This window comes from Blennius ocellaris (genome assembly GCF_963422515.1).
Source record: "Blennius ocellaris genome assembly, chromosome: 15".
Taxonomy (NCBI): Eukaryota; Metazoa; Chordata; class Actinopteri; order Blenniiformes; family Blenniidae; genus Blennius; species Blennius ocellaris.
The window spans coordinates 8,780,400-8,805,879 of record NC_137664.1 but is presented as its reverse complement, the minus strand read 5'-3'; the positions used below and the strand labels follow the sequence as shown (position 1 = coordinate 8,805,879).

The 25,480-nt window shown below is 40.9% G+C and overlaps 1 protein-coding gene across 1 annotated transcript in view; it reads right to left on the bottom strand.

Annotated features, from left to right (window-relative positions):
• The window catches only part of ctif (CBP80/20-dependent translation initiation factor), a gene marked incomplete at its 5' end in the record, with an annotated part of 42,952 nt that extends 19,986 nt beyond the window's left edge, over positions 1-22,966 (bottom strand). Inside the window, 7 exons of the mRNA XM_080509747.1 lie at positions 3,080-3,156; positions 18,384-18,462; positions 18,597-18,701; positions 20,055-20,128; positions 20,424-20,546; positions 21,911-21,982; positions 22,790-22,966. Coding sequence (XP_080365873.1) covers positions 3,080-3,156; positions 18,384-18,462; positions 18,597-18,701; positions 20,055-20,128; positions 20,424-20,546; positions 21,911-21,982; positions 22,790-22,966 — 707 coding nt within the window. The remainder of the gene's footprint in view (positions 1-3,079; positions 3,157-18,383; positions 18,463-18,596; positions 18,702-20,054; positions 20,129-20,423; positions 20,547-21,910; positions 21,983-22,789) is intronic.
• Between the last annotated feature and the right edge of the window lie 2,514 nt (positions 22,967-25,480).

Here is a 25,480-nt window from a genome sequence, read left to right as displayed (position 1 = left end):
AAAAATACAGAGTGGAGGTCAAAACTAGGCAAAGTTTTACTTTGTAATACTTTAGTTACATCTTGAGGAGTTGCTAAACTTAATTGGAAACAATCATGTAACTTTAGTGAAAATTATCGATTCAACAATCTTCCACCCATTATTTTCCTCCGTCTATAATCTTTTCAATTTATCTTAGCGCTTTAATACGAGTACTACGAATTAATCATAGATGGTGATTCTGATGTGAGGTAACAATGACTGAGATAACACTGATGGTGGTTTAAAGTTACACTCAATGAATCAACCAGACAGCGACTATAAATAACCACAGCCATATTTGAAGACAGTCCCTCTGGTGCTGTTCAAGAGTTGAAAATGTGCTACAATTCAGAGGCTGGAACTGGCGCTGGCGAGGGTAAAAGTATTGACATGCAAACAAGTGATTCAGGGTGTATCCACCTCCATTTATGACTAACTGTGGAAGTGGAAAGAAGACTATTGCACAGGCAGCCGCTTCCAGATCGAGGCGTACGTGCAGCTTCATAAATCTGACAAATGGAATGTCTTCGCATATTTCTTTGCCAGAGATTTAGTTGAGCATCTATACAAGATTTTAATACAACCGCTCCGTTTCTGTTTGCTCATCCTTCAGTGCATGAGCACAGGCACAGACTCAGTCAAAAACCGTCTGGCCGAGAGCCAAATAGAGGATTGTTCTGCGAGCACATTTCAACTCTCAGTTCATCAAGTCCGACATTTGTCTGTTCAGCTTCTAACAGTACGGTGGAAATTGGCTTTTTTTCCCCAGCTGCAAATAGAATGAAAATTTAAAAAAAACAAAACAAAACAAAGACTTATAGACAGAAAGCACTTCTTGCTATACAAAATTAAGCCTATTTGTGCAAAAGCTTCTCAGTAATTAACAAATTCCTTCGGAAAGAGCAGAATGTACAAAGAAAGAGCTGATGTGCGCCTTCGTCGCTCCCCTTTTTTTTTTTTTTTTCTGTTTTGAAGCAGAAAGCGGTAAGCAGCACATTCCAGTAAATCACAACTAATTTCAGCCCTGCTTGACGTGCCTACTAAAGTAGAAACACATGCACCACCTCCCCTTTCTTTTCCTTCCTGCCACAGCCAGCCTACACTTTTCCTCTACTCAATCTCACAGTCCCACTCTTTCTCTTTCTGGTGCTTTGTTCAATACAGCCCTCATGCTTTGAACATACACTCTGATGATCAATTTTTAGAGACACATCTCATCAGATGCTTGCAGCAACTTTGTTTCTTCTTTTCTTAACTTCGCCGCGTTCACACATCACACACAATATAAGAATAATATTCGTGGGGTTCATCGTCATTTTACATTTACAGATTCCCAGGTTTGGTAGGTAAACAAATGCTGTGAACACATTTGATGATCAAACACACTAAACTTCATATAGAAAAATACCCAACAATGACTGCAGCAGTGTGCAGCTGTATAGAGTTTCAACTCGTGGTTGTTTATCAATTCGGTTTCATCCATCGAGAAAAGAGCCCCTTTGTCTTTACATGGTAAATACCATATTGTTTGGATTGATGGAATTCTACTTTATCTATTTCCCTTTTCTCATTTCAGTTTTTTTCTTTAATGCATTGTGGGGGAAAAAAAGTTTGATGGAGAGTCACTCACTGTCTTCACTTTGTAATCCAGCGTGTCTGTTTATACGGAGGAAGTTGTGCTGATCCCTATTTCATATAATTCCACACTCCTGCCTCAATCGTCCTTTAATATATTCATTCTTAACTTCATGCTGCTCCCTTTTGTTTGTGCTGCACAAATATATTTGGCCAGCTTGTGCTCTGCTTGCCACTGGTGTTAAATAGGAGGATGAATGCCAGCTGAAAGTATTAATGCATCTGGCATGAATGCTAATACATTGCTGCTGCAGTGGGCTTGTAGACTGGATACTTTGACATATCTAAACTTTTGATGAATCACCAATGAAACATGTGAAAAAGAGACATTGGAGACGCTATCAGAGTTTATCTTTCATGTCCAATAATTTACTTCACGATGAACGTAAAAAAAACAATCTTCACTTCATGTGATTGTACGGATTTCGGATTATTTCTAAATTAATTTGATCGAATCCTAAGAAGAAACACCATCTCGTTCTCAGTAAATGTTTCTGATTCAAAAGCCCAACCTTTGAAATTGAAGTGCGCCTCCCATGATGTTCAGTGCTGAGAAAATCAGGCTGGAAGCAGAACGCTCATGAAAATAGGATGGTCTCCTACTCTATCTCCTTCTCTTTGAATGTCGGTTCACAAATCACAAGTAATCGGCTGAGAACTAAGCAAACCTCTGTATGTCCAAGTTTGTGCCTTTTTTTTTTTCCCGCCTTCTCTTTTCTTACTCCCAGGCCGGCACTGCACCCATCGCACATAAATACAACAGCTCCAGACAGAAGTAATTATTCTCTTTGCTTAAAAACAAGGATGAAAGTGCTTTTGTCCATTTGGTTTAGATATCATTTCCTCTTTTTAAACCACAAATACAACCAAAATATTTTCCTCTTTGCCGGTCTCTTAGCAACTGAAGAACAGTTTTCCAGTGACATCAGGGGCAGGGAGCAAGAGAACGAGAGAGATTTTTTTTTCTTTTTCTTTTCCCTCTCAAGGACCTGGTTTCAATGAAGTCAGACTTGGGTGAAATTAGATTTCAGAGTGTATACAATTAGAGTTGATGCGGCAGCACAGAATTCCGTTCGGATCGAGTTTGGATTTGTGTGACAGAAGGTTAAATGTTGCACAATGTGACAAGTACATCTTTAGTGAGAAAGAAGACGGTAAATACCATAAGTAAACACATATGGCTAAATAACTGTGATTCAACTTAGGGGAAGAAAAAAAAAAAAAAAAAAAGAAAGAAACCTTCAATATGTCTTTTTTTTTGTATCAGCAGTGAGTCGTGGAGGCTGCATTCCTGACTTAATGTTACTTTGGACTGGAGGGATGTTGAGGCTACAGATCTCGCTGTGCACTGAAATCAACAGAGAAGAAACAAAACATTCCCTCTCACGAGGTAGGTGTGTGTAGGCCCGAGATGCGTCATTACCGTCGGTCGTTCCTCCTGCGTCGGAAAAGCTTTTTGGTGTGCGCGATCTCTGCCTCATTAGGAAGGGGCGGGAAGACCTGTTAGAGACAAATCAAAGAGTCAGAGACGGCTGCTGTCAGCGACTTCTATCAATCTGAAGGAAAGTGGAAGCGGAGTGCACAAGCAAATGTACACTGGAAGACGCTCGTTTTTTTGTCTTTGTACTCTCGACGTGTGCGTGCATGCCACCGTGTCCGCATCCATAACCACAACTCACTTTAAAGCCAGCTTTGATTAACTGACTGTATGAACACATGTTGCTGTAACAAGAATGCCAGACATCTTGCTCCTAAACGCAGGATGACTGAGAATCCCCGATTGTTGTTTTTTTGGCAGGTGATTGCCGGATAGCTATTAACACAGGAGTGGCCAAAATGACTCCCTCATTCACTTAATCGCTGCTCTCTACATAATAAACACGCAGCTATTTACCAAATAACGAGCAGTAAATTGACTTCTTGGATATTTATGAATCATCGTGCGTCATCATCCACAAGGTGTCGAGCGCCACAACAGCACTCTTCGCATCTATGAAAGGAGCCGCTTTTAATTGTGGGAATGTCTTGCAGAAACTCAAGTACATACCACAACCTTATTTTGTGTTGGGGTTAACCTTGGAGTTCCTGAGAGACGTCAACAACCACTCGGTGAAATATTAACCGAAAGGAGAAAAATCTGACTCTAACTGCACAGAAGCGAAACAGATTGTGTTGAATGCAGAAGGTAATCTCGCCTTGTTTGAGGCCAAATAACTAAACAGGAGTCGAAACAGGATAGGTGTACCCCCCCCCCAAGGTTTTGTGTCATCTTGTATCACATCCTGTGTGATATTGTAAAAAGCAGGTGATATACACTCAACAATGTACCTGAACTATGTAGACAACAAGCAGACAACTCACTGCTAAGGTCGAGGTGACACCCTCAGATATCTAGCTTGAAATACAAGGAAATATAAAAAGGCTATATGTTCCGCCTTCGAGAGATAACTATTGAGGAAGTGCTGTGAATTCTGCATTTCTAGCTGTTATGCAAAGCACTTTGAATTGCCTTGTTGCTGAAACGTGTTAAACAAGTAAAGTTGCCCTGCCTTGCTTTTCATAAAGAGAACATCCCGTTGACAAAGAGAAGAGGACAAACAAAGAGCCTGCGCTTGAGATGGTGCTCATAAAATAACACACACATTAAAACATGGCGGTAGGCAGCTCTTTTCTTATTTTTTTTCTTCCAAGTACATCTCATACAAAGAATATCCAAAGAAACAGTACAATTTAAACATACCAATAACCATGTTAAATTAACCCTTCAGATTAGTTTTGTAACGACACAGTCAACCAGTTTTTCTACACACTGAATGAAAATCATAATCACAAAGAAAAAAAAAAAAAAGAATCCTAATTACTTATTAAGATACACCACTAGTTCAAAACCATCTCTCCACATAAGATGTTTTGCTGTAAAGTAGAATCTGGTTGGGATGTGTGTTGGGTACACCGACAGATGCTGCCCCTACTTATACAGTTCACTTCCAGAGAAAATGAAATAAGACCATCGACAATCCATTAAACATCAGCCCCGTCAATCAAACTGCACACTCCCTCCTTCGCTCGGCATCACTATGTGCTGTTACCATGGTTACATGGAGCCTCGGACGAGTGCGGTTGTGTACACACCAGCCTCAACGTTCGGTACACTCCGACAATCTAATGAGATCTTCTCCGACAGCTCGGTCACAAGTTGTGCCTTTAAAAAGTTAATCCCATTAAGTTTGATAGGGATCATCAGAGAGGTTTCAATTTCAAGTTCATTTCAGTGATTGAATATGCAATAATTTTGACAGATTTGTTATGTAACCCTATTAACTAACATGAGAGGGAGGGAGCAATAAAAACACCACTGAAAATTATGCATGTTCAGCCCCTCTCCTGTTGTTTATTTACAACTGACAGGGACAAAACAAGTTATCATTTTAAAATGAAAGTGTAGATTGTTTTTTGGGTATTTGCTCATTATATTATGGGATCAGACACAGTGCATAATAAATACTAATAATAATGAATAATAATGTATCCCTCAGCAAACCTACTCTTTTGTAAAGAGGGGATTTGCCAGAATGCCAAGGAGACTGAATTAGATTTGAATTGGTAAAGAAGTTAGCGGAGTTTGTGGGGAATTCTATACAGTTTGACATTGGAGAGAAAGGTTTCTTTTTTTTCCCACACATAACACTTTGCAATACAAAAAAAAAAAAAATACAAATAAAGAAAGTAAGGGGGAATGTTATAAGTGATCTTTTGTATTATTGTGGTGCAGGGCAGCTTTTTACTCAAGCTCAAGGACAGTAGCTATAGTATGTATGCATACAGCTCGTGCATTATACCTCCACAGCGGAATCGCAGCTTGGCGTAAACTTGAACAAATGTTGGTTCACAACAAGTATAGACCTCATTTCCGTATTTGGATGAACACTTTGCACATTCAGACATCAAATACACACTGTATTCAAATGAGAGTGAGGGAGAGCTTGATATTTGACACTGCTGTTCTAACCTACTTCTCTCATGCAGAGGCTGCTGGGGGATGGTTGCTTTCTGATCCAAATGTGAGCGGCAGAAAGTGCATAAATGCGTATAAATATGCAATTCTTGCCTGTCTCATCCAAGCAACGTATTAACAGAATTAATTATTGTCAAGTTTAGCTTTTTTTCCCTCTCCTCAGATTTCAAGTTTTTTTTCCCCCCACTAGAGAGGTCTGAAAGAGGGGGAAAAGTCAGTGGAGTGGAGAGAGAGAGAGAGAGAAAAAAAAAAAGAAGCAGCGGAACTGTTGCATGTTTAGCTACTGTAGTTTTCCTCTAGGATATCATTAGCTGTAATTCTGCCTTCAAATGGTAACCAGATGACATTGAGAGCACACACATACACGCATGTGGGCATGCAGGCACACACGCATGCGCGTGCAAAACAGCAAACGATGCCGACCACATATTTTCTCAACCCTTTAACTTGTTGGATTTTTCCACTGCCAGTTGGGATTGCATTACAATAAGTGAGATTTCCGCTGTAAATAAAGCCTGAAGGAGGCTGAAATGTGTGAGCCGTTTGTAATGCACATTACAGAAACAGAAAAGGAGGAAATGAGGGATAGAGAATTGTCTGTGTGTGTGACTGTGTGCGAGTGTGTGTGACTGTGTGTGTGTGTACTATCGGCAGGTAGCAGCCAGTGCTGGGCAGATCAAAGAGAGGCATGTGCTGTCCTGGTCCCCAGCCAGAAGACCTCTCACCTCGAGGCAGGCAGTGCAAACCCTGTGGACGTGACAGGGATGGCGAAGGAGGGGTGAGGGGAGGGGGCGTTCTGTGTGAGTGGGAGAAGGAAAGAGAGCCAGCAAGCAACATAACGACACGTTGTCTCTTGGATATCTTTTTAGACTTTCTGGGAGAAATGCCATAAATAAGACTGAGGGTCGCACGGTGAATACGGACTTCATAATAAGCAAGGCTTTCAAAAGTGAATACTTTCATGTGTCAAAAATACAGTGTAATCAAATGTATACTATCATCACCAGCTGATGAATGATTTGGACTTTAACATAAAGGATATTTATACAATAGTTGTACTCAAGGTTTCAGCATTTCTTTGTTTTGTGTTTATAACTTTCCTCCTGGTACTCCGGATGGAACTTGGATCAGTTTGTCCAAATCTCTGAGAACTTCACAAACACTCCTTGAATGCATCCCGCTGATGTGCAATTTCTTTCGCCTTGTATGGCTTTTCCAACCAAATTCTGCTTGGAACAAGTCTATACGTCAACGTGAGCCAGAAAGGAAATAGCCCTTCAGCCTTTCCCCCACGTTGAGACAAAAAAGAAAAATAACTAGGTAACATAAGTGCTTCAACTGGTGTGACGGTTGCTGCGGGGACAGATGATTTCAGGATTTCCCCTTTTTGAAGTAAGAGATCCATCAGTATTCTTTAGACAGCAACACACTGCACAGTAATTAGTGACAGCATGACAGACGGCTGTAAAGCAAAAGCATTATCACAGCAACAATGATTTTGTCCTCTATCTACAACATAAACTCCAGAATGACACTGCTGTCATTGCACATGTGTTTGATTGGTCATTGACAAGCAAGAAATTGCTGTAACAGCAAAATTAGTACATTAAAAACGGGTGTAGAGAAGAGATGGTGTGAGTGTGCGGTTGATGCATCCGGGGGGGCAGGGGGGGGATTTTGACAATGTGATTCATTTAAAGTTGCAAGCAAAAGGCCAAATCAAAAAGAAAGAGAGAAATAATGGGAACTGTCAACACAGAGCGAGAGGCTTTGCATGTGCAGCTTTGGGGCCTATGATGAGGATTTGAGATTCATGACAGTTGAATAAGAGAAAAACTGGTTTTCATCCAGGTTTTTTATGTCCTCAAGGTAGGTAGTGATAATGGCGTAGGCAGTGATAGTTGTGCAGCCGAGTCTTGCTAATTTACAGGCAGAATTCAACGTTTGATTGGACCGAAAACCCATTTTACAGAAGCTACAGTAGTAGTCAAGGGCAAACGCAGCTTGTGCATTTCAATGACAGAATTTTCTCTACAACACATATAATGCCTCTCTTCTGCTCGGGATATCTAAATCCAGCACTATATGTATTTATTGATAGTCTGACTGCAGTTTTGGCCTCAATTCCCAGGCAGTGATGGCATTTCTATGAAAATGTGCATTGATAGAAAATATGCTGAACGTGGAAAGGTTAAGTAATCTTATGGTAGAACAATAAAGATTTACATCTTATTATTGATGGTTCAGAACAGCATCTAGTATACCTTGGCAGAAAACACAGGAGATGGAAAGCCTATTGGTATGAATTGTATAGTTCGGCTGTGCTCTGTTGTTTTAGTTGTTTTGTTTTTTGCTCATATCTGATACACAGCTGTAGTCTTACAGTCTCACAGATTTTCCATCTAATTGCAGATCTCATTAAGCCAACCATGCGGTAGAATTAGAACATCATGGACTGTAAACCTTTATCTTGTTAGTTCTCTACAGACGCAAAACAAAACGGAAGAGAAAGCTATTGTAACTTTTATAATATGAAATACAACTATGTATTTTAATTCACTATTAGTCCTACAAAAACATTTCAAACTGAAGTAACTACCACAACAAAATGGGCATTTGATAGTTTTTCCCTTCAATTGTCTATGCCTGTGAATTCGGCATAAAATAGTTACTTCATATAAGCTGCAGGTGATTATATATGAATAATTTGACGGCTCTGACTGAGGTGTGTTTTGGAGTTTTATTATAGGCTCGGGTGTGAGAGCCTGCCTTGACAGGAAGTTGACATACCCTGTAGTCTTTCAGTGCAGATCAAAGGTCAGTGGGAGAGGCTGCACGAGATGTTAAAGGAGGTCTCCCATTCATATCAACTCTACAAAGCCAGGGAGCTCCAATACAACAACAGCCTCGCCTGGTGTAATCTAGACACAAAGCCTTATTTAGCTTCTGAAGGGCTCAACCGACTCAAAAAGAGAATGTAACCGGCTTCTCCTGGTACAATCTTAAAAGATCTTTATTTTTCTAAGGATTTGCTGTTAGGGTTGCGGACCCGGGTCAGATGCCATTGTTGATCCATTCATAACAATGACGCTGGTTTAGTGCGGACAGGGTATAAGTAACAAGGAAGGAAAATAAGGAAATGAGTGATGCTAACAGGGATAGAAATGTGAAGAATAGAAATGGAGGCTAACGATTATAGAACTTTCTCTGCAATAGCATAGAAAGTGAAGTGCATGTTTTCCTGCGCCTTCTGGCATGTAACAATTCTGGTATGATGCTCATTCAGTCCACTCCATTGTTTCTCTCGGCTTATTTATGTAGCGAGGGCTCTGGGCCAAGAGCAATAAATTTAAAACTGCCCCAGGGGTGGCATTACAGGACAGGTTGTTGAGAGCAAAGGAGAGAGAGAAGGGGGGAGAGAGAGAGAAAGAGAGAGAGGGAGAGGGAGCAGGAGACTGTAAATACAAGATAGGGAACACGTAAAAACTGAGGAGTGGAGATGCATACGCTGAAATAATTTAGGTGATTTGTCGACGTGCCTGACCTGAACCAGAATCTCTCCCTGCAGTGTCTTTAGGAGAATCACATTATGCTGTGTTGCTTATTTGGAGTTTTGAACCGAGGTGTAATGTTTTATATTCATTTGACAAGTCCGTGCTTGACTAAGACCATTAAACTGATTTAAAAGGCAAATTTGAGATGTAAAATAAGATTGTGTATTGATTATGCCATGGGGCTGAACACTGGTGTAGTGTGTTGCCATATATACACTGTTTTAAAGTAAAATGAATAAATGCTACGTATTTTATGATTTGCAAACTGTCCATTTGGTTCATACAATTACCAGTAAATGACTAAAGAAATGTGCATCCTGCCCTGGGAATTTGATAACCGGTAAAAATTAACAGTGGCATGCTGATCCTGAGGATTCAATATCTAGCTCTAATGTCAGGAGTCAAGCTAACATTTACAATTACTTAAATTGTTTTTCTGTAGAAAATCTGTCTCGTACAGGATATGTTCAATGTTTCATGATCCACCCCGCCTCTCTCTTTTATTTTTTTTAAGGCTTTCATGTAACTTGTGTGCAGCTGATGCCTGCCAACAGCAGAAAGAGAAGAGATTTGGAGCCGCCACAGTCACGTATAGCTGGTGATCTGTGATAAGAGGCAAAGATGTGAGGTCCTGACATCCATGTCTCATTTAATAAGTGATCTGAGAACAGGACCACAGACTGGATAGACAGGTACATCAAAGAACTTGGTGGGCTAGCTACAGGAGGAGATGAAGCCATTGTGGGATCAAAGTGTCACAGCAGAAAAAAGAAAAAAAATGAGGGGGAAAAAAAAAAAAAAAACTGTAGCACCCTATAGAAATGTAACAACTGCTGCAGCAGCAGGTTTCACATGCACACAGCTCTGTTCAAGGCAGCTCTTTGAATGATTAAAAAAAGGCTTCAATTACTCATCCTCCCTGTGTTACTTTATACTGACAGTCACCCCCTCTCCTCTGTTGGATTGAGCCCAATTCCCTACGTATGCATGTCGTGTGCTTTGTATTATCTTTGTGAAGAGCAAGTATTTAAGACTCTTATTTCTGGAGCAAACACATTTCGACAACCTCTTTTACTGAACATTAACGAATGTGTTATGTACCAAGTAGAGAAACCCCCTGAAGCTTGCTAAGAACATCAGGATTTTTTTTGGGTGTGTGTTATTTCCCCAAGTCAACAGATTTGTAATCCTCTTTGCAGACCTGGGCAATGTTACGGCCAAGAGGGCCACACATTGCCCCTCTGGTTGTTTCTGACCTGTGAATATCATGGTGCACAGCGCAATATGATTTACTTTGATTTGAAAGTAATCTCTTTTCTTTTTTGTGTAAAGAGTTGTTGCAGGCGGCCACTTCCCCTGCGTTTGCTGGCAGCGCTACACACGTTAGCCAACAAAGTTGTGCGATCATTGTAGAGAAGGTGGGGAAAAAATGCAGAAGTTGTTGATATCCAAATACCCTGTTTAACAAAATCTGCCACAAAATATGAGAACTTGAAAGACGCAGCCCTGAAACACGACTCCAATTCATGCAACGTACTGCATTTTACTCAGAGGTAAATGTGTTTTTTTAATGTGCACGTTTCAAATATGTGATATGTGGATTCTAGTATGTAGTTGTACTGCAGAAGTCCTGAGGGCCACTATAATGACTAGTTCTTGATGGAATAAACAGTCATGAAAATTGTGCTTATTAGATATTTGCGTGTCCAGTTCTGCCTGTGGTGACAAGATACGGACGAGGGGGTTAAACTGCAACTTTTTTTTTGTAAATAAAGCTTGATCTTCCTCTAAGCTTTCTCTGAAACAGAGTTCACATCTCAACAACAATGACTGATTTATTTATTTTTTGCTCCATTTGTTTCTGGTTCCCCTGATATGGCGTCTCTAAAATATTAAAATACATGCTTTTGAGTCTGTAGACACTTTTATTTTTTTATAGTACTCAGCTTATGTAAAAGGAAATGGAACCCCACATCTCCACTGTAAATTAAATTTACCAAAGGCTCTTTATTGAGAATGTAAAACATATTTAATATTAAACCATGCTTTTTTCCATAGTTTCTTTTTGTAACTGAGCAGATCTCTGTTGAAGCTCTTTTTTAAAAATATATTTGTCAAATTCACGACGACGCCAAGAATCAATATTTCAAATTTTTTTCCGTCATTTATTCATTATGCCTCTTGCCTTGAAAGGCCTTCAAACTCTAAAGAGCATTCTTGCTTGACAGAAGTAATTCTGTTCCCCCCCATTTCTTCCAGTCTTGTAGCATTCTGGTGTCAAGCTCAGACTGTTATGAAGGGTCTGTTCTCGTGTAGACATTGGCACGTTGGTATCATTTCAAAGCATACAATCCCCACACCTTTCCTTTTAAAGACACACCTATCCTTTGAATGGGAAGTCATGAAATTATTAAATCCTATTTTTACAACAACAACAATTAAAAAAAACATATTGTGCTAGTTTTTCTTACTTTTCATTTCTGCAAACTTGTATATGGTATTTTGGCTGCCATTCAAATGTTATGTTAAGAACTGGCTTCTCACTTCCTGAGGCATCCTGCTTTCATGCATGTACTCAGGTCTGCAGCAGGCCAGAGCGCAGTGCTGATTGAGCCTGTATGTGTGGTTAATAGAGTGTAGGAGCCAATCAGCAGTAGAACCCAGTCACAATAGCGGGAAGTGACCAAAGGGAGGGGGCTCCCGGTCACCGTGACCCCCTGGATATTGTTCTTCTGCCGACCAACATTTGAAGGATGGAGGGGAGGAGTGAAGGACACGAGAAGAGGAGGGAGCAGGGCAGAACGTAATGATGGTGATCGGACGAGAATAGGGAAAAGGAAACGGCGAATAGGAAGGAGCAAAGAGAAGACGGGGTAAAAGATGGGTGCAAAGACATGAAGGAGGCAGCATTAGGTGAGCGGCAAGAAAAAGGAACAGCATGTCTCAGTAACTGCTCCGAGTGTGATACAGGACAACTTGACAGCTGACTGACGGACCACCAGAAAGCCCTGCTCCACCCCCAGCGTCCCTTCACAGCCCGAGTCCTGCACTGCGGCACGTACGCTTCCAGACAGAGGGGCCAACCAGTCTGTAATGTCTCAGCTCCAGACTCGTGCTTTGTTCCCCTGTTCGACGTCTTTGTTCACAGACTGCAGACCGGATGCCTCCTCGGTGACTCGTTGCTTTCTCCCTTCTTGGCCTCGGCCTACCCCTCCGCGTCGTCACTGCTGCCCTTCATTCTTAAATAAAGCCTCAGTGACTGGCATCTCGGAAGCAAAACAACCATTTGCCCTGAACCAATATGGGAAAAAAAACAAAAAAACTGTTTAAATGTGGGCATATGAAAACAACGTGTTCACACTTGTCTGTGTGCTCCATCCCAAACTGCTTTCATGAGAACGCTAATTAGCTTTGGCCGGTTTTTAATGGAGTAGTTCCACATTTGGTGACTGCATATGTCCACTTATGACTGTTCGGCTAATCCACCGCCAGCAGATTAGCTGGGCGCTTAGTTTGGCTACTATAAAGTTTAATAACTGCTGCCAGCATGTCTACTGCCCGCTAACATGTTCATTTGCCTTTGTTCAATCTGTACAGAAGAAGTAGTCTGGCATGAGAACTTAAGAAAGGGCCCTTCCTGTTTTTTACCACATGACTTCTTGGTGAGTAAATGTGGCTGGGTCGGCATGAAGCGAGGTCTTTTTACTGTGTGTCCTTGCACGCGTTCCCCACATCAAAATGGGTTACAACTAAGAAATTGATGGAACAATGGTGGCATTGAGGTATGGAGGCAATGAAGCAAAAACAATGCATGTTCTCTTTTTGTGTTTCTCGGAATTATCAAACAATATAAAGACATAGCGGTTGGTGTGGGGAGGTGCTATGTGTGTGAATGTGTCTGAATTTGTCAGTGCAAGCCTAATTTGGGTCGCTGATCAAAGGGTGGATAGGTGGAATAACAATGTGGTGAAAAGATGATCACTTGTGTTTATCACTGGATTTTATGCAAAATATCAGTATGTCAGGAGACAGAAACATCTAAGATAGAAGGGAGGCTTGACGTCAGTGAAAAGACAGTGGGACAGAGTATACTTAATTGTATTCATCAACATTTTTAAACCTTTTTAGTATACCCTTTAGATTTACAGTGGGTTTTTTTAAGCTTCTACTTCAGTAAAGAATGTGTTTAGATATGCCATGGCCGATTGTAACTGGAAATGAATCAATAATGTAAAATGCAAATATTGAAACAAATTGCTGTGGTACACAATAAGTGGGTTTAAAATGTGTTCCGTTTTTGCCAAGCGAGATCACGAACCGCCTTTGAGCTAATGTGATCTTGGCTGCTAGAATCTGCCCTTAAGGGAAGCAAAAATCAGGCAACAACACAGTCATACCAGTCGAGAAACACAAGTCCGTACCATGAGGTTCAGATGATAACCCCAACCATTCAGAGTACTATAATCAAATAAAACATTAATTAGTACGCCGCCATTCACCTATAAGCAGAAGTCATGCGTCCACTGCATATAGATTTCTCAAACAAAAATTGCAGGACCTTCAACGGACACACATGAGGCTTTCTGATGTGGGGATAAGCAAGCGTCTGCTGGCATTATTTCAGGTACAGCGAGTGCTCAGAACGCCCACGTGAACCCACGCACATGCAGACAGGTTGCTTCTGTCACACCGGCGAGGATGGTGCTGACATGATCGTGTTGATGAGTCCGGCACCATGTGTTATATGGCGCCTCCATGAAAGAGGGGGTGCAAAAACTCACAGCCTCCAGGGGAAAACTACGATCAAAGATGCCAGGTTTTCATTTTGAACCTCAACTAGTGTGTTTATTGACACGTTGGCTTGTCTGATTTCTGTCTGTTCTAAAAAATTTTTTTCAATCGTTTCACTTCAAGACGTGTAAACTATAATTCCTACTGTTTATCTTTGATGTTTCCCAGGTTCCATGTAATGAGTGGCATGGATCCATGCATTTTCTATACTGCGTTATCCAATTCCGAGTTATGAGGGGCTGGAAATGATCTCAGCTGACAATAGGTGAGGGCGCGCTACGCCCTGGACAGGTGTGGCGTGAATCTACAGATCAAATACTTGCTCTCTGACCCCTGCATGCTTTTGTCATTACAACCTGACACTGGACATGGAGGCTGGGTTATTGTCTGTGAGACGTGGTTAACATTCCAGAGAGGCCAGTGAAGCTGGAGCACAATCTGAGGGCAAAAGGAGGAAGCCCTTTCTCACAGAGCGACTTGCACACACACACACACACATGCACGCACGCACACACAAATGAGATGTTTTCCACATCCCAGGGCTATTTGTAAGTCTATTCTGGCTCCGGGAAAAGAGGAAGTGAATGTTGGCAGGAAGTGCAAACGCAGACAGGCCTTTGGATGATGTAGTCCGGCTATACAGTAGCTGGAGGTGATGAGTTTGGACAAGAGATGTGTCACTGTTTTGTTTTGAGTAATTTTTTTTTTCTATGTACTTTGCATAATACCAGTATAAATGCTGAATTATTTATCAAAGTTCAACACATGTTTTGCTCCTACACACAGTAAACTATAAACACATATTTGCACAGGTAAATCTTTGACCCAAAGCCATCTGTGGAAGAAATGTTTTATAAAAAAGTACAAGCACAACCTCATAAAAAAAACATATTATGCACTAAAAAAGTACTCTTATGTCAATACAAAAGAAAACAAAATAGGTTTTTGCTTTAGTAGCTGTAGTTGGTCACGCTAGTTTCACCCACTTCTTACACAAACAGATTGTTGAAAGAGTTATAAAATGATCAGTGGGTTCGAGAAGAGACAAACCAAAGAAGTGCAAAGGTGTTCAGACCTCGTGATTTGCAGTCTTATACGTTTTTAATCAGGCGCTACACTTTGTGACGGGGATTTTCTAAGCGTCGGCGCAACAGTACGTGTGACAGCAACAATGAATGTGAAGTTAATAACCACTACAGCATACTTCAATACACGGTGGAAAGAGAATGTGGATGTGTTAAATTAGCTGGCAGGATATTACAGGACCTGTCACACATCCTGTTCCCAGTGTTTGAGTGGTTTCCCTCCCGTCGCAGACTCTGCTGCCAATTTCGTAAGACACAGAGGACGGTGACCTTTGTCCCCGGCTGTCCACCTCCTCACCGAGCCATGAGATCACCCCACGTTCGTTCACTTTAGTAGACATAAGTGACTTTATTCGGGTACAAGAGGGCCTTTTCTTATTTTCGCTTCGATGTTTTCTACTTGCTTTGTAACTACTTCACTGTGTGAGTGTAGGAGGAATTGTTACTTTTAGAAGTAAGTTATGCAATTGCTGTGAAGTGTTTTTATAAATACGCTTACATGTTACGTGTATGTCATGCTGCTCAATGACGCTCGGATTACCCCTTGGGGACAAATAAAGTCACTGAATTGAATGCTACCACATTTGGAATCTACAGGCTATTGTTTTGGTGCAGCGCGGGAGTCGCTTTGATCGTAGCCTCATTTACTGATGGATTTCTGTAGGTCGTTAGTGGCTGTAGCTTTTACCAGCGTTTAAGCAATTTTCTTAACATTTCCACATTTGTCAAAACCGTTAAGCGCAGAGCCGCCTTTCCTTAAATATATTTTGCTTCATTTATATATTTATTTTGCAAGTCGGCACCTTAAACGTTGTATTTTTTAATCAAGTGAAATATCTGAGAAGCAGCGAGAGAAAGAGTCTCAAACGGCTCACAAACACAAGAAGCTTCATCTACTATTTTAAGAGGTCATTAGTCAGAGTAGTTTTTATCTGTGCTGTATTTTATAAGGTTATCATTAAGTGATCCATTAAAAAAAGTTAATTTCTCCATTCGGTTCTTTATGACTATGACTTATGATCGCTTTTCTACGGCGGCCAAACAACTCAGATCAGTCAATGATTTATATGATCCAACAGCAACAGATAAAAATCCCCGGCAAGTCAAACAATAAAAAGATTTCTGTCAGGAGGACTAATAAAAGTAAAAGTGGAAGCAAAAAGGACAGTGGAGCATGCAGATTTGCACATTTTATTGACCATAATTGACTAGTGTTTGAGTGTAGAGCGCCGATCCAGCACTGCCTTTTTTTTTTTTTCCTGGACACTTGCACAGTATTAAAGCAGATTAAAGTAGAGCTTTTCATGCAGTTTAAAACATGCCCATTGAGTTAAAATGTCATTTTGTTCATCCATTTGATGGCGGTGCTGGTTAACAATTACCACTTGACACGTGACACGCTACAGAATAGGACTTCTGAATATGGATCAGACTGTGAATGCACGTTAGTATTACCAAATGAGTGGGCCGAGACTGTGTTTTTACATTGTGGTCAAATAAAAATTAATGAATAAATAAAATTGCCTCCCTGCGTGCCTTGAAAACGTGAATTCTTGAGCTGTCGGCGGATGTACAACAGGGCATCAGAGCCATGCGACTCTGCGTTTCAGCTTTGGGATCAACTTGCCAAGAAACAACACCGAGGACAGTCGGGATGTGAAGGAGCGTTTGGGTGACGATGGTTTCAGTCAGAAACAGCTGAGGAGTGTCAGAATAAGAAAAACAGACAATGTGGCACTCGTTCCTCGGTTATGGCCATGTGTCCGTGTCCCGATGCCAACGTGCATCAGATCCCAAGCAAACCACATGAACGCAGTTGACCCCTTCTTTCTCTTGGCCCCGACTGAATGAGCGGAAACGGCAGCTTTGGCAGAGAAACTATACAATGAGGAAACCATTTCGGTAGCACAGCTCGACCCGTCTTGGCTGAGACACCATGAGAGACCAAATGCGGCGAGCTCAGCTCAAAGGGCACAGGGGGGGAAGGAAAGAGGAAGACACTGTAGCTCAAACATTACCAAGGATGGAAGATAATTTGGCTCGCAGAGCAGGGAAGGAAAAGAGGAGAGTGACACAGGATGACCTGGAACGAACTCTGTCAACCCACCGAATCACAAATCACAATGGTTAATGCCTTGTAGGCTACAATGGCAGTTTGCAGATGACACATCTGCAAACTCCATTTTACCAATTTGAAACCAAATGCAGTACATTCACAGAAATGATATAATGAAACCAGGAAGTTTTTCTTGTGTATGCTTTTCAGAATGCAGGATATAGGAAAAAAACAAAACTCAAATTGAAATAAAAACATTCATCCTCATTTGACAAAGCTTCTGCTGTCATGAGTTACACATATCAAGTCACGTTTCAAATGTTGATTTACATTTACTATTTTACAATTTGGCCAAAGAATATCAGCAACAAAACACCACTCAGGAAAGAAAAGATCCTCATAATTACAGAGACTGAAGCAATTAATACAATTGCACAAAAAACAGGAAAGTAGATTTAGAGATTTAGCTCATATCAAGATTTTCTCTCATATAAAGATGTTTTTGACACAAAACTCTCTGTACACAGCACTCAGTAGTAAATGGGTGTGTGTGATTTTGGGCGTATAATGAAATATGCTTTAGGGCACAATTGTTGAGAATTTGACTCTGAGCTCAAAAACTACTGAGAAGTCTTTAGACATTAAAAAAAACCCTACACATCACACTTCACTGTGTGTATTACACCCTCCATCTTTAAATGCTATATACACATTCTACCACTGGGAGGCAGTATCATACTTCACATTCTACTTTACTTTGTTGGCTGTGGCTCACTTAACTGTTTGACCAGCAGATGTCCCTATAGGTTAAGATAATGTCAGCCTCATTTGGACCCATAATGTAGTTTAGAGACTGATATTGTTATGTTTTCATCTTTATTTGATCAACTGAAAGACTATATAGGAAAACTTAATCTAATCAAGGAAACCTGCTTTAGTGTATTTTAATATTGCTGTTGCTGAACAATTGCCACTGCTGTGATTCAGGCCTGTTATATGCCAATTTTACCACAAGAGGTCACTCTCTAACAACTAATACACGATAAAGCTGACTGAATTAGAGCTTTCTGCCTTCATTCTTAAATTGTTGTCAAAGCCATAAGAGCTGTTTTGCAAACTACCTGATGCTGAAGCAGTACAAATCGTGTGTGATGAAATGTATTTACATGACTGGACGTTTAACAAATGAAGGAATTTAGTATAAGAAGAAAAAAATATCAACTTACTGAGCGTAGGTGGGGAAGGAACCTTTCTATGTCGTTCATGTCGATCCCATCATCTTCATCAAATTTGTTTTTATTCATCCTGTAAAAGAGGGAGACACATATACTCATACATTGTAATCATCAGGTATCCATAATGTGTCAAGCTACTGATGAGCTGGGCAGTAGTTTTTCAAAAACACACATAATACATAGATGTATATCTTGATATGTTACCCCTCTCTGTCGATGTGTGGCAGGTGTTTTGGCGTTCCTCTGAAGTGTTTCCTGTGGAAATGGCTGAAATCCAACTTCTCTGGCTGCACGTCCCAACCCGCACCTCTGTGGTAACACATCAACAGTTAGAAACAGTCTGTGCAGTTGCATGATTACAAGTATGTGTAGAACATGTGTAAGAAGTACAACATAGCATCTCCATTAACACAGCTTTTTAATTTAGTTTGGTCATTAACTTGAATTACTCGAGTTCAGTTTAAAAGTGGACTAAAACTAGTTGCTATAAATAAATGTCTCACATCTCAGTCATCTTGTATTAATTGCATCAGAGCATAGATATAGCAGCATGTGGATGTGTTGCAAGCTTTCAGTTACAGAAAAAAAGCCTTTCTGTGTTTGTGTGTGAGAAATCGGATAAATGTCGAGTGTTGCATCAGATGGGACGCTTGATCAGCTTTGATTGTTCACATCCTTTGTTTGAAGGTTCAAAATAGCCAAACAGGCAGACAGATTGAATGGTTTAGGGGGGGGGGGTTGAACTGCAAATAAACGATACATATACAAACTGCATCACAGCACATTTTCAACTGGATACCTGATTTACATTTAGGAATTCAAAAATACAATAACATTGCTCTCATTTTCACAGTTGAGTTTGCATGCTGTCTCTCTGCATGAACAGTCGTTCTGCCCCCCCACAGCCCAGAAACAGGCACTTTATGCCAAAAAAAATGTCAACTTTATAATCTTCGCAGGTCGTTGCTTTGGCATGTACAGTACAACAAGATTGGAATTTCTGTCATAAATAGCTGTTTATTTCAAAAGTAGGAAGACTCCCGATATGTTAAACTTCTTTCAAATCCTTTATTTTCTACCCTCAAATAGCCTAAAGCTGGAGGACAGAAACTGCTCTTAATTACATTTTGCCCCTACTGTAACTAACACTGTACCACATCTCTGCCTGCGAGAGGAGAGAGCGCCTGACGTCACCTCGCTGAGCCGGCTGCATCACTCGCCGCATGCTCCGATGTGCCAGCGTGGCCGGAACCAGCTGTGCAGCCGTTACCATGGCAACCAGTCATCCCTCCGCTGTAAATGATTTATGTCTCACTTCTTTCCTCTCTGTCCTGATTTTTGTGGGTTTTTTTAACAAGTATTTCGAAGGACTTCCTATTAGTCCAAAAAAAAAAAAATAAAAAATCATTCAGAAAAATGCGACTTCAATTATTAAAGCAAAGTGGGGCGGGCGGGACGACGACTCACAATGGTGATCAGTGATAAGAGCAACCTGATTAGCTCCTGAGCTACAGTATTAGGAGTGAATCAACAGGCAAAAACAGAGACTCAGTGTGTGCGAGTGTGTGTACCTTTGTCATGTGGCCTATGCGAAGTATGGTTGGAATTTGGATTGAGCAGACAGTATGACTTATTAAGTCTGAGAAGCAGAGCGGGACCTACCCATGTGAGTCCATTGTGTTGGCAGCCCATATGTCTGTCCCCAGGATGTCAAGAGCGCCGTCTCTGTTCCCGTTCTAGGAATCACAGGAAAGACCAGAAAATACAGATTTATAATGTGCCTGCAGCTACATGCTGACAATTAGGAGGTGATTTCCCCGTCTCCACATGTCCCAGGTGTCCATGAGCAAGACACTCAACCCCAAATTGCTTCCAATGGATGGATTGAGAGCTATGCATGGCAGCCGCCTCCATTCCTGTGTGAATGTGATTTACAGTGTAAAGCACTATATAAGCGAAATACAATTGTTGCTGCGATAACATGAGACTGAAAAACAAACATGCACCAACTCAAACATATGTTCCTTGTACCTTGGCTGGACCTTTGAACTGGTTGTTTCGACCTCTGCTGCCGGAGCGTGAACCAGATCCAGGTCTGGACCCTGAACTGGGTCTGGAACCTGTGCTGCCATTGCTGCTGTGTTCCCACTCGTCCTGTGAAGTTGCGGTAGGAGAAGAAGAAATAGACTGAGGATTGGTTTTTATGTTAAATTCAATTGGATTTTTAATAATGAAGATACGGGAAGCCTTGGCTTATTATTATTTAATAAAAAATAATCTTGGCTTATAAATGAGCAGAACTCTGTGGTCTGGGGTCGAAGCCACAGCATCTTCTTGGCGACGGGTGTGTGACGGTCATCACAGCAGATTTAGTGAATATTAACAAGCAAATAATTGTTCACAATGTGTGGGAAACTGCATCCCTGTTCTGGCTGTATTTTCGAGAAAGTTTCTTTCTACTTTTGTGCTGCAGATTGTTGTTAGCTATTTATTATACTGCACGAGAATACTCACTGCAGGGTAAAGCACAACTCTACTTTCAATGCCAAGTTACATATTCACATTATATTTCCTGAAGCTACATATATATATATATATAAAAATAAAAGTGATCTAAAATTCAGAGCGATCTCTGCTGATCTATTTAATGCAGCAGAATCTGAAATATTAACTGGAGGTAATAATATTTTGAAAGTTTTACTATTCTTATTTACATCTTTTAACTTTTGGATTGTCACTGTGACTGCAAGCACCACGACAGTTAATAACCTTGCGTGACTGGCTCACAGTATAATCACAAAACTAATCAATGCCAGTCATTAAAAAACATAGTTTTCCACATCCATAAACATGTAGGTGAGCAGTAAATTGCTTGGGGCAGATGTGAGCCATCTCTTCTAAAACTTATGCTTGACTAGCTGATGGAGCGCAAACTCAAGACTCCAAGAAAAAGGAAGAAAACCTTTACGCTTCAACCGCCGTGGTGCTACAGTGGCCGGATAAACTCACGGATCACTGAGCAAAAACTCAACGAGGAAGTGGAAGCAGAGTTATGGGAGCAATGGAGGGTAAACCTGTCGAACTCCGACGTAGGGTTGAAAATATGCCACACCTACTTGTCAACGAGAACGACAATTACTTTCAGGTCGCTAATCACTATAAACACTCAGTAAAACACATGTTCCCAGCTGCCCATGGTGACAAGCAGACCGAAGCTGTTCGCACCCCGATGAATCCAAGTCGGGCATCTCAGATCATCTGAAACGTAACGCATTACTCGAAAACTCTGAAGTACAACTTAGAAAAAGTGTCTTCACAGAGCTGTTCATCCTGCTTTTGCCATCCATGTTAATTAGGTTGCTTGTGATTTAATACTTGACTCAGGACTGCCCCAAGGTTTCAGTAAATAAGACTGAAAAAGTAATAAAATGTGTGCGATAAGAGTACATTTACTTTTGCCACAACAGTCTTGACAAAATTCACAAACACAGAAATCCCAAATTAAGATAAGCACGCACTGGTTTTGACGAGCCTCTTCCTCGTGATGAAGTCCAGCTACCGTCTCGCTTGTCGTTGCAGTCATTAGTCCACTGGAGGAAAAAAAAAAAAACAGGGGGAGGTCACTTTTGTAAGGTTCAATGTAGTGTAGCACATTTAGAAAACAACTGGAGTTGACCAATGCGGTGTGCAAGAGTAAATAAAAGCAATAAAATGAATTCACAGCTCATATAAATGAATTTCACCCTGAAAAAAAAAAAAAACACGAAACATTTCCGGATATGAAATGTGGGGGTCCTGGAAGAAACTAAAGAATGTTGAATAAATCACAGTTTGTCTTTTCAGGGGAGAATCAAAAGTAGGAAGTGAATCTGATGTTCTTATATAAATGGAGAGGACATTTTAAAGATCCAGGAGGAGCAAATGAAACTGTTCTGGCAGCACATGTTTAGGTCTGGGAAGAGTTAAAATATAATTCAACGAGTTGGTGACTGGTAGTATAGAGGCCAAAATGTTTGAATACAACAATCAAATTTTGTTTTGTATTCGCATTTCTCGTTCAAGTTCAAAGACGAGCAACAGCATTTTTTTTTTTTTTTTTTGAATGAGCTGTAAATCAGGATGTTGAAACCTGACAGCCTGTTGCAATAGTACTCAGTGACTCTAGACAGTATCGGATGACAGGATAGGTCACATCAGCATGAGCGTGTGTTCTGATATTCGAATGCAGAAGACCCAGAATTTACTTGTATCCCAATATTTACATGAACAGTTCAACATTTTCTGGTTGATATTTTGAGTTTGACCTTGAGGGAGAATATAAACCACAGGCACCACAAGTAAAGTAAAGTGATGGAATCATACTTGATGACATAGTCTTTAGAAAATAGAACCCTTACCTGAGACAACTTGCCGCCGTTATCCAGGTCCAAGTCTCCATCTGCCTTGTCTCCCAGAAGCCCCTGCACCTGGTACTCCAGCACGTAGCTGTCGATGAAGCGCTCCAGCTCCTCGATCTCCTGAGAGCGTGTGCTACCAGCCTCCGACGAAGCGGACGCCACCGAAGAGTTCTCCATGGCAACCAGCGCTGTGATGTGTGCAGGGGGGCGGGGGGGGGGGGGAGGAAGGGGAGGGAGGGGAGGGAGGGAAGTGACCTGTGCAGGGGGAAGAGAGGAGTTAGTGCAAAGTTCATACATAATAATACTTTTTTTGGGGGGGAGATTTACAGTTATCAACGATTGAGATATATTTCATGTCGTAAAAGAACTCAATCAGAATTTTTTGGCCATTTGGAGCATGAATATTTTTGTGACCCCCTCCCCATAATGAAGTTGCCCATCTCTGGATTAGATTGTTTACTTTGCCAACCCGACACTGATGAATCACATTGTGATGATCATTAAAACAACAATCAAACCCAAAATGCAGAATCAATAGAGCCTAACATTGTCTAATTGACAGATAATGAAAACACGCGTTTAGGCGCACCGCCCGAGTACCACCACCAACATCTCATCCAGCCTTGTGTCATTGAAAAACGCTAAATAACCTCTGCTGTCAGCAACCACCCATGTATGCACAGTGAGCTTCCAACCAGACACTCAACAACACTGTGCAGCTGCAACTTCCTCTGTTCCTCTTCCACCATTCACACCCACCTCCGTGTTTTTCTACCTCTGCCTTGCTGTCGCTCTCTCTCTACCTCCTCTCAGTGTTGTCTGTGATCACCTGACGCTCGGCCAACAGGGAAGCAGCTCCCTGCCTGCCTGTCTATTGCTACTAAGCTCCTTTACATCATGGCTTGATCACCAGCCATGCAAAGAGGATTTATGGCTGCAGCACGCAGAATGGCACCGGGCTGAGCCCTGGGGACTCGCTGGGGAGCCCTGTGTATTTGCAGCCAACAAGTCAGCCCCACAAGGTCTAAAGCCTTTGTTTTGGTTTAAGCCACACGGCTATCTAAAGCCGCCGCAATCAAGAGTAGTATATCATAAAGACGTTGTAGTTTCCATCTGTGCAAGTGTGAGCACTACAATGGTATCGCTTTACAACTGACCGCAAACAAAAATCAGCGAAAACAAAAACTTGCAATTTCAATTATGATCATTATGAAAATGGCTCACTGAAGGAAAAGACCTTAGTTTCACAGGACCACCCCTGCCTGTTGAGCAAGACACTGGAACCTGACCCCCGTATCTGACTTGAGGTTGTTTTTGCCCCTCAGAACCTCCCTACTCGTCATGTTGCTGCCGCCATACAGGAAGTAATCGTGTCCTAGTCTTATCTCAGCATTATAATCTATACATGTCAACAGCCTAATCCATCCATATAGAGGCTAATATCATGGCTTTGATTAGGCAGATTTGGAGCTGGCCCTCAAGAGAAACGTCCACATTTGAACTCGATGCACTGAAATTTTCTTTGCTTAAGTGTCAATGACACCACACGTGCGGAAACATAAACCTCACACAAAGTTCTAGATAGTTGCTGCTTCACATGCAAAAGTATGAACTGGCACACAAGTACAATCTTTTAATCATCTTCAGTGTATTTGCATGCAATTTGCCATCCATCTCTAATAGTGATTCTCTATTACCTCATATTACTTATTGAGTAACTTTAATGGGCGAATGATTGTACTTTTGTGTCAAAAAGAGGCCACATATGTGCAATCGACTGGCAACCAGAGTAAACCTGCAGGCCAAACAGTGAACACTTAGTAAACACAGACGTTTGTGTGAGCATGTGACTTTTCAGGTGGCAAATTTGTTAGCATTGTCAATACCAAGAAGGTCCAAGTGTTATTCCACGCACAAGCCTTTTTGTCATCTAGTTTTCTAGCTTTTATTGTGTATTTTCTTCTGTACTTTGTCAAACCACATACAAGAGACTCTTAATTAGCCGCAACTGTGAACATGTGAGTCAATGTTTTGTGTTGTGTCAGTGTTTTACTGGATGTGCCAATGTTTTACTCAAAGCTTGTTTATGTATCGTGACGAGGACAGGCTCCACGCCCTTGAATATCAAGGTTCGGTAAAGTTTATAGAAGATGAATGGATTCAGAGTGCGACAATAACCAGTGCAAATTTGTTTGTTTGCAAACTCATTTGTTTTTTCTAGTTTCTTTGTGCCCTTTTGTGGTGTCTCCTTGAAACTTTCACTACCAAAACAAGCATTTTATCTTATTTTCATTTTATTAACACATTAGAAATGCCTTTTAAAAATAATAGGCACAATGACTAAAATAAAGGGAAAAAATGCTAAAATTACAATAATTTGTAAAATGGAAAAACAAAGATTAAAATGAAACAGCTCAGAAAAGAGATAAATTGGATAAAATGTCCTTCCTTCTATAAGACTATAACTCCTACCTGTAAATAACATTTGCCGTGTTTCAGCTAATTTCCACCTTTCTGTGTCTTTATTAGTCAATATTAAGCTTTGTACATATTCATCTTTTAAATTATTGATTTAATTTTTAATCCCATCTTATGAGATATTCAACTTTCTTTCCATTTGTTCTGTATGGATCAATGCTCTGTGTTTACAAATAGGCAAAATGAGTAACAAATATCATTTTCCCATCATTC